This window comes from Hippocampus comes, unplaced genomic scaffold, assembly GCF_001891065.2.
Source record: "Hippocampus comes isolate QL1 unplaced genomic scaffold, H_comes_QL1_v1.1 scaffold49, whole genome shotgun sequence".
NCBI lineage: Eukaryota > Metazoa > Chordata > Actinopteri > Syngnathiformes > Syngnathidae > Hippocampus > Hippocampus comes.
In genome coordinates, this window is record NW_017804830.1 from 368054 (window position 1) to 377712 (window position 9659).

General features: G+C 60.3%; 1 protein-coding gene across 1 annotated transcript in view; it reads right to left on the reverse strand.

Moving 5' to 3' along the window:
- Positions 1–137: 137 nt before the first annotated feature.
- Positions 138–9659, reverse strand: part of LOC109514200 (sarcalumenin) — a 15897-nt gene continuing 6375 nt past the window's right edge. Inside the window, exons 2-4 of the mRNA XM_019867072.1 lie at positions 2037–3536; positions 1170–1670; positions 138–385 (exon numbers count right to left, since the gene is read on the reverse strand). Of these exons, the coding sequence (XP_019722631.1) occupies positions 363–385; positions 1170–1670; positions 2037–3327 (1815 nt within the window). The 5' untranslated portion in view covers positions 3328–3536 and the 3' untranslated portion in view covers positions 138–362. The remainder of the gene's footprint in view (positions 386–1169; positions 1671–2036; positions 3537–9659) is intronic.

The window sequence follows — 9659 nt, forward strand, 5'->3', positions numbered from 1 at the left end:
GTTGAAATCCATGTTTCCCCCCTACCTTTTCATTTCTCTTGAAGACAATATAAAATGTAACAGACAAGCAGAGGGAATGGAATGCGTGGGAGGGGGCGGGGGGAATTATTGCTTTCCGAGTATTTCTTCCATTTTGATGGGTTTGCCATCTACATCAACATCAACTCTCCCAGTCGCTCGCTCTTTGTCACCGTGGTGACCTGTGATAACTCCTTTTAGGTGTGGGGGGGGGTGTGAGGGGGGGGGGGAGGTGGCAACGAACGAGGATTTGGGTGTCGTGGTGGGTGGCTGTGGTTGGGAGTGAGGGGCGAGGGTGCTCAGAGCTCCTTGCTCAGCGAAGTTCTAATCCTCTTTGTGCGGCCTCACGCGCTTCCCGCCTTTTGGTCTGCCGAATGATAACAGAAGAGCGTCAACACCGAGATCGCCGTTGCGCGTCAAACAAGCTCCGTTTTTTTTCTCAACAGATGCGCAGGACACTCTGGCCCGCCGCTCCGATCAGTTTGCGCTCAAAATGTGCGGCGATCCGCCCCAGCGCGGGCGCTCCGCGTCGACGCCTCAAATGGACCAAATGGAGGAGCGGTAGATTAGCTTGGATATCGTGTTGGGTTTTTTTTTTCCCCTTGGTCTGGAAGTTGTGCGTTTCAAGTGTACTCTTTTTGTTTTTTTTCTTGAAAGGAAAAAAATAGTTGCCGACTACTTTGCTGACGTTGCCGCTTGCAACTTCTCTTTTGTACGTCTTTGGGTGGTCCCTGTCAAGTTAGCTCTCCGTGCTAAGCCGGTTTGCGTATCGGCCGTTTCACTTGGCTCAGTTTTGGGCGGCCCAGTCGGGCTAACTCTCCGCGCTAAGTGTACGCGTGCGGCATGCTAGCGTGCTAGCCGGCGAGCTCGTTAACGGCCGGAGGCGGCGCGGCAGCCGTTGAGCGCGCCGCGGCTCAGCTCGCGCTCTAATTGGTCCGCGGCGGCGGACACGGCGCCGCGGACGATGACCGCGGCCGCGTCACGCAGCTCTCTCTTCCTCGCCGCCTCCTCCTCGTCTTCATCTTGCTCCCCTTCCTCCTCCCCCCTCGGCTCATCGGTACTGTTTGTTAGCGGCGGCGGCGGTCGGCCGTGAGCGTCTCCTTCCCGGCTGCGGTTCTGACGGCGGTTCCGGCGGCGGTGCGGCAACTCACCGCTGTTGACGGGCGGCGCCGCGGCGTTGAGGACCTTGGCGTTGGTCTCCTCCTTGGCTGCGGCCGGCTCCTTGCTCTTCGTCACGGGGCTGCGGTTGTTGCCGTCGTCGAGCTCTCGGTGATTGCGGCCGTCGTCCTCGGCCGTTCCGTTCTGGCAGCCGTTGTCGCCGTTGGTGACGGGAGGGTGAGCGGGCGCGGTCTGCGCCTCGGGCTCGCCTTCCTGCCGCCGGACGCCCCGGTCGTCGCCGGTTTCTCCGCCGGCGGCTTCGACGTCGACTTTGCCGTCTCCTCGAAGGTCTCCTTCGCCGTCTCCCGCCTGGGCGGCGGCGGCGGCGGCGGCGGCCTCGTCCTCGTCCTCCTTGGCGGCATCGCCGGCGTCCATGCTGGCGGACTTGCCTTTGCGCAGGATGAAGTTCTTGAGGGAGACGGCCCGGCCAAAGTGGGAACGCTTGGCCCTGGCGGACTTTCCGTCTTTTCCGTCCTCCGCGGCGCCGTCCTCGCCTGAAGCACACGAGCCACGTTCAAGACCCCCCACCATTCCTGCGCGTCGCTTGAATCGGCGCCAAACTCGCGCGGCGCTCGACAAAGGCGCGCTGACAAAACGTCTACGGGCGGGGCAACGGCGCTAAGAACGGCGGTGTCCGACGGCGGCCCCGCCCCCGCCCATTTCAGGTGTCTCCCCCCTCCAACATTCAAGCGATCGGCTCGGCGGCGAGCTCCCCGCACGACGCCGACCATTTGCGTCGGAGGAGGGAAGCGCCTCGGACGTCGGACGCCGCCGGCCGCGGGTCGAGCGGCCTTTGCGGCAAGCGCCGCCGTCGTCCGAACTGAGAAACGGCTCCCGATCGCACTCGGCGTGTTTCTGACCTGAGGCGGCGGCGGCGTCCTGGTCCCCGCCGGGGTGGCACTCCGTGTTGGCGCGCTTGGACTTGGGGATGACGCGCTTCTTGAAGGAGGTCCAGATGTCGTTGGCGTGCTGCGTGACGGCGGCTCCCCCGCCGGCCTTGTCGTCCTCGCTCGCCTCCGCCTCGTCGTGGCCTCCGTCGGCCCCGTCCTCCTCGCCGCCTTCATCGGCGTCCCGCGCCTCCTCCGGCTTGTCGGCCGAGTCCTTGTCGGAGCTCTTGGCCTTGCCGCTGATGCCCGCCATGGACGGGTCTCTCTTGAGGCCCTGGAATGTCCACGAGCGCTTGAGTTTCCACCTCTTCTGGCCCGACTCCTTGGAATCCAACGTGGAGGAGTCTCCGCCTCCTTCCCCGTCGCCGCCGTCTTCGGCGCCGCCGCCGCCGCCGCCGCTCCTTTTGTGCGTTTTCTGAGCCATGAGCTTCTTGAAGGAGTGCCAGCGCTTCATGTGCTTCGTGGCGGTCGACGAAGACGATGAGGCTTTCGGGTCCGTCTCGGCGCCTCCCGCCTCCTCGGCGCCTCCCGCCTCCTCGGCGGCCTCCTCGGCGGCCCCGCGGAGCGCTTGGGCGTCCTCCAGGCGGTCCAGGGACTTGGAGCGGACCTTGACTTGTTTGGGAGGTTCCGGGGCGTTGCCGTCCTTCTTGTCCGCGCTCCGATGGGAGAAGATCTTGGCCACCGGCTTCCTGATCAGATCTCGAACGGAAGACTTGGATTCTTTGCACTTCTTCTCGTCGTCCTCGTCTCCGTTTTCCGGCGCTTCGTCGGCGGCGGCCTCCGCCTCGCTCGCTCCTTCGCCCGCCGCCCCCCTGGCGGCGGGCGCCGGTTCGTCTGCGGTTTTCTCTCGGTCTTTCTCGGCGCCTTCGGCGGCGCCGTCCTCTGAGCCGGCTCCCGCGGCGGCCTCTTTCTTTTTTCGTCCCGACATCACCTTGCCCAGCCCGCTCTTGTTCAGGAAGGAGTCCAGGAAGGAGGTCTTGTGCTCGTGATTCTCCGAGATGCGGGCGGCTTCCGCCTCGTCGCCGACCGCCGCGGCCTCGTCTTCGCCGCCCGCCGCCGCCGCCGCCTCAACCGGCGCGTCGTGACGGACGCCGTCTTTGGTCGGGATGACGTCGCTGTTGACCGAAGCGCGGTCTTTGTCCGCCGCCTCGCTGTTGACGGTCTCCGATTTCTGGGCGGGTTCTTCGGCCTCTGTCTGCTTGCCCTCCGGGTTCTTGCCATCTTCCTGGACCGCGGGCGGCGCGCTGGCTTCCGTTGCTGCCATTTCCCAATGTGGAAACCGACTGCAACCGCAAAAGGAAAACAACAACAAAGAAAAGTCCTTCCTTCCCCGGCCTTGGGCCCTCTCCTCTTCCTCGCTGTCTCTAGTGATCGGTTCCTCCCGTTCGCTGGCGCTCTCCGCTCATGGAAAGCAGGGTGGAGAAGGCTGGCGTGGAGGGAAGGTACTCAGCATCCTACTAATCCTTGGGACTCCTGTGAAGCACAAGGTGGCAAAGAGTCAAGTCGGCATCGAGGGCCCAAGTTGAGCAAAATAGATTGGCGTTGACGCGCGCACGTGTGTTGATGGGGAGTGAATGGGAGCGCGTGTACGCGTTTGGATTGGAGCTATTTTCCCGTCGAGCGGCGTGAAAACCCGCCCGCCCCGTTTGGCGAAGCCGTCCAAGTGACGAGCGCCACCGAATGGAGCGCGCTCGACCTTTGAGGGGAGGCTCGGTCCCCAAACGGAACCTTTTGTCCCTTTCTGGCTAATTGTTGTCACGGGGCCGTGTGCCTCGTGGATTGTCCCGTGACGGGCGCGTCAATGTGACTTTCATGTCTTGCCGCAAGCTGAAGCGTTTGCTTTTGGGGAGGATGAGGAAGGGGGGGGGGTGAGGGGGGGTGGTCGCCACGTCACACCGTTGAAGAAGAGAAAAAAATGGAAGGAGAGAGCGTGACGATGAGCGCCAGCGTTTGTCTTTTTCCTCGCCCGTCTGGCTCGTCCCGCTTATATTATGCCCCTCCCGTCCACATCACTCGTCCACCCCCCCGACCCCCCCCCCACCCTCTTTGCGCCTTCATTTGTCCTCTTTCTCATCGTTTCCTTCCATCGCTCGCTTGCTTTGCTCTTTGGTTTATTTTCCTCTCCATCTTGGCCTCGCCATCATCATCATCATCATCATCATCATCGCATCCTCGGTCTCGTGTTCTCACGAATATATCGAGTGAATATTTCATCGGTCAGCGTGCCACCCCGGGTAAAAATCAAAAATGTCTTGATTTTCAGCTTTGATTTTTGAAAAATGGGGAATTTTATTTTTTTTTGGTCTCGTGCGTGCATCCCACCTGACTGAGGGGGTCGCACGGCCACGCCCTCGGGGCCGTTGGCCGCGATGTGTCTTGACGCGCGACGGATCGATCGTCACGAGCGTCTCCGCGGTAATGTGACGGGCTGACGAGTCACGGCCTTTTCATTTGTGCCGCGGCCGCGACTCGCTCACGGCGGCCGCGGCGCTGCGGCTGAAATTTGGAAAATGGAAGGCGTTGGTTAGAGACCACCCAAAAGTGGGAGCGGGGCGCCTGCGTCGGGCTCCCGGCGTTCCGGAAGCTGAACGCGCCTCCGCAAAAGGGAGACGGCCTGGTTTCACACGCCGCGCCTTCGCTGGACCGCGACCGGCGCTCTGGGACCCGCGCGCGAGCGTGTCCGATCCTCAAAGTGAGCCGGCAGAAGAAGAGCCACCGGAGCGCGGCACATGGAAACGGGACTTGATGCCATTTCAACTGGGGCACGCGGCCACGCTGGTACCATTTTTGTCTTGTCTCATCCAGTCGGGCGCAACGGAGTCCGTTGGGCCTAAAATGGCGACCCAAAGGGCCCACTTTGTGTGACTCTTTTTTGGGGGGGGTCCACTTGTGAGAGATGCGTCAAGCAAATTTCCCTCCCTCTGCTCGGTCCAACGTCCAATGTACACACACACGCACGCACAGATAGACGGATATCTCAAAAAGCTAACACTAAAACTAAGCTAAAACGAAGCTAAAAGGAAGCATTTTTGATCCCAATCCAAACAAGCTAAGCCAGGGGTGTCCAAAGTGGGTCCTCGCGGGCCGCCGTCCCGTCCCGCCTTTTTTCCAGCTCTCCCAGGAGCAACACACCTGATTCAAATCATCAGGATGGTTCGAATGGCGCTTCAGAGCTGGCTGAGGAGCTGCTCATCGGAATCAGGCGCGTTGCGGGCGGCAGAGCTGGAAAACGGGCAGGACGGTGGGTGGCCCTCCGGGCCTGCAGCTGGACATGTCTGACCTAAGCCGCTCCGAAAGCTAAAAAGAGCGCAGTTGAAAAAAAAAAAGAAGTCAAATGAAAAAGATGGCAAAGCCCGCTGGGCGCACAAAGGCAACGGAGCCGTCAACGGCGGCTTCAAAGCGCAATGGCCGCCTTGCCACATCATTTTGGCTGCGCCTGCTCGTCGTGGTCGAAACGGCGCTCAGCCCAAGTGGCCGCGAAGGCTGAATTTTCAAAAAAAAAAACAATTCATGTCCTCCTTCCGTTTTGGATTTCCAGCCCGTCCATCAGATGCGGCGAAGCTCGTCTCCCGGGAGCGCAACGCGACGGCTCATTGGCCGCCGATCGAAGGTGAACAATGTTTGTTGACGGGACTTTTCAGCATCTTGCTAATTGCCGACATATTTGAAGGGAGTCACGCGTGCTTCTGTTGCCGTTGTCGTCGAGCGGCTTAGCTGAGCGCCGGCTCGGCGTCGCCGCCCGCCCGCCCTTTTAGCGCGCCGGCTTTAGTGCGTCGCTAATCCCACGTCGGGAGAGCGGCCAATTTCGAGGGGATTGACGTTCCCCGACCGTTTTGAGATCCGGCCCCCCCGCCCCCGCCCCTCTGCGGCGCAACCCTGAGCCGGGGTGACGCTAACATCAGCACGCCGCGTAAGTCAGCGATGACCCAGTTGATGGCCGCGTGAGCGACTGGCCGCTCGTGGTGGCGATGGCGCGCCCGTGCGCCGGTCGGACGGCGAGCCCCTCAACGCCGTGACATCATCACGGTCATCTTCCCTCCCTTCCTTTGATGTCATTCGGCGCTCCTTGAGAGCAAAGTGGAGCGCCGCAAACAAATGTCAGCCGGGGCACGTTTGAAAACAAAGCGCCCGCAAAAGTCACGTCGCGCTCCTTTCAACGCGATGTCGCGCCTTCGAGGCCCGTCTCCCGACCGCGTTGCCGTGGCGCTCTCCGCTCGTCTCGCGAGACGCGCTCGCCGGTCGACCGCCGCGCGGCCCGTGGAAAATGGCAGCCGATTGCAATCTTTTCTTCACGCGCTTTTTGCTCGTGAAGCGTGGCCGCATGGGGCCTGTAAAAGGCGTGCGAGGCGTGCGAGGCCAGGGCCCATCGTTTGCTTTCGCTCCGGTTCACCGAGCACGTCACCTTCAACCGGCAGTTCGCTTTTTTTTTTTTTCTTTTTGGACAAGCTCAAGACATCTGGGTGCAGCCGTCACACGTATTTTCAGTGACCCCGCCCCCACAAATAAAAAAAAAGAAAACAAATTGTCACCGGTTCGGGCCCGCTTCCAACAAATTTCTTTCTTTCTCCCGCTGTGAACTTGGAGCGGGCGGCGGGCCAGCACCTTGACCTCTGACCTTTGTCCTGAGTGTGTCAAGAGGCTTAAAGCTCTGAAGTTGTTGATGAGCTGAGTAGGTGCACACTCGCGCTCTCTCTCTCTCACCGTGGATGTTGCGTTCAATCCATCAACGGGATCAGTGCGCCCAGCACACCGGGACAACAACAACAACAACAACAACAACAACACCAGCACACGTGCACACACACCTCGAGGAAACACGACGCGCCGTACTCCTGTTGAACCTAAAAATAATCTCAGCGGTAGTTCCAACCGCTTTGCGTGGCGCCGTTCGAAAAAACCCAAATGGAGCGCTTTGACTCGCGCGTGCCAACTTGAGATTCCGGCGCCGGACACAAGCGAGCGGCGGTTTGGCAGGCCAGGAACCACGCGTGGCCATGGAAGCCGCCATCGGCCGCCCCCGGCTGCCGTTGACTCCACAAAACATTTGTTGAAAAGGGCCCGGCGATGATGCCCGAAAAGACGCTTCACATCCACCCTTTAGAAGCGACGCGTATTTCAACACAAACGCTAGAGAGAGAAAATGTCACGGGCAGATCTTCTTTATCTTCACCGAGCGTGCTACCACCCCAACTTTTACCACCTGAAAAAACAAAACGCAGTTGGCTAGCCACCAGGCGACCTACGCCATGCGCACTTTCAACACGATCGCCGCATGGACGCCATCGACAAAAGTAGTGAAATCGTAATTCCTCATTTCAATGAGTCCAAATGTGTCGCGCATTCCAATACATGAAAAGAAAGGTTCGGAAACCAGCAGTTTGAATCCCCGAAACGCGACTTCATCAATGCACTCGAGTGTCAAACTTGCCACGGTGTAGCGCCAACTACTGGCAAGGAGGACACATTTGCCCCGTCGAGGCCCCCGAGACGTCCAAATGGATACTTGCCCATCCCGACTGACAACAACAACAAGGAGCAAAAAAGCCACGAGAGCCCAACTGGGGGCCCAATTGGGAGCCCACCTCCACCTCCGCCTGGTGTGCGTCAGCCAGCAGGCCAAAAACGGGATTTCGGCACCAAACGACTTCCTCGCGAAGGAATCCAGAGTTCAACTTGATGAGTAACGAGGCGAGTCGCTCGCCAAGTGTCTCTCGGACCGAGCGCGGCCCGTTCGCTCGAACAGAGGCCCCTTCACGCTCCTCTGACGGCCACAGAGCGTCCTTTCTCCGCCGTCGTGCGCCCCTCCGCCGTCACCCCCCTTTCATGGCGGCGGGACGGGGAGGGTCGCGGGGGGTCGGGGGGCACGCGCGCATGCCGAGCGCGCGGGATAAGAAAAGGCTCGGCCGCAGCACCAAATAGGAGGCCGCCCGCATCAAAAGAAAAATCATCTCGCTGGCGTTCGGCGACCACTCCGGTGTTTGTCGTGGCGTGCCCTGACGTGGACCGGCGACCATTCCCTGGTCTGTGCGACCGTGCCGAAAAAGTTTGTGATGTGTCGTCACAGAGTCGCTTTTATTTTGGAGGGTCCACTTCCGGGGACCTTGGGTGTGTTTTTCCTGCTGATCAGCCGCAGGTGTTGCCGCACCTGCGGCTGATCAGCACTCACCTCCCGCGTATCAGAGCCGCGCCGACGTGCAAGCGGCTGCCGGATGCTTCACGCGCCGTGAGCGGAACGGACGCCGTTGCTCGTGCACGCGTTTGCCATTTTTGTGCCGACTCAGTTGTTGTCGTTTGTCTTGTTCCAGTGGCTGTGTCCCCGCCCAGCCCGGCTGCACCTTTTCCTCCCCGGACCGCTGCACCCCGCACGCGTCCTTCCCCCATCTCCTTCGCTTTTGGATCCTCTGCTGTCATGACCTTTGCTCCCCACAACAAAGTTCTCGGTCACGTCGGAAAGCGATACGGCACGCGTTTGAATCTGAGAGGCGGACTTTCCCATTGGGCCAAACAAAAACGAAGCGACGCCTTTGGCTCGTTTTGGGGTCTTGGCAATCCCCGAACGGCGCCTTCGTCACGAGGCCCAAAAAAAGTTTTGTTTGACATCCGCTGGCCAGAAACCGCGTTTGTCTGCGCGCTGCAACAACATCCTCGGACGCCACCGTCCGAGGCGCCGGCCGCGCTCAGCTCGTGTGGGCTTTCGGTCACCGTGGCGACGGCTCACGCGGCGTCTTCCTCCGTTCCATCCGTTGCGCTCATCTGCCTCCTCATGATCTCTTCTTGCTCCTCGCCATCGTCGTCCGCGTCTTCTGCTCTTCCTCCTCCGTCTCCACATCTTCGTCCCGCTGGTCTTCCTCACGCTCAGAGCCACGTGAGCGGAGAAGCCTCGGGACGTCTTCGCCCGAGGAGCTCTGGGCCTCCTCGTCCTCCCGGCTTGATAGCGTCAAGTCCTTTTTCTCCAGTCGGGGTTGTTTTAGCATTATGGGGAGCCAGCCCCCGGTTCCCAACCGAACGGCCCCCGAGCGTCTTTGGAGAGCCTCCATTGAAGCCCAACCAAGCAAGCATGTACGCGTGAAGCTACGGAAGGCGCCGCGGCGGCTTGAAAAAGCCGAGGCACGCTCGTCTTTGTGTCCTTTACCAGTCGTGAGCCGGTCAAGGCGCCGCCTTGATTTTGCCCCGGTGGCCCCACGTCGGCAAAAGCCCGCCTGAAGCCGCGCCGCGTCATTTGCTGGCGGTTCTTTTGCTGAGCCCCAAGTTGGGGAGCCCACATGTGGAGCGCTCCCTTCTCAACTCCTTCCTTCCTGTCTTCCTTGTTTCCTTGCTGCTTTTAGTCAAATGTGTTTTTGACGCACTCCCCAAGTGGCACATTTAGGAGAGTGAGGGTGTGTGTGTGGGGGGGTCTCAACTCCTTCCTTCCTGTCTTCCTTGTTTCCTTGCTGCTTTTAGTCAAATGTGTTTTTGACGCACTCCCCAAGTGGCACATTTAGGAGAGTGAGGGTGTGTGTGTGGGGGGGGGGGGCAAGTGTGTGTTGCATGCTGGAGACAGCAGGTGCTCCAGTCCTACCAAAGAGAAAAAGAAACTCATTTGCATTTCTAATAAGG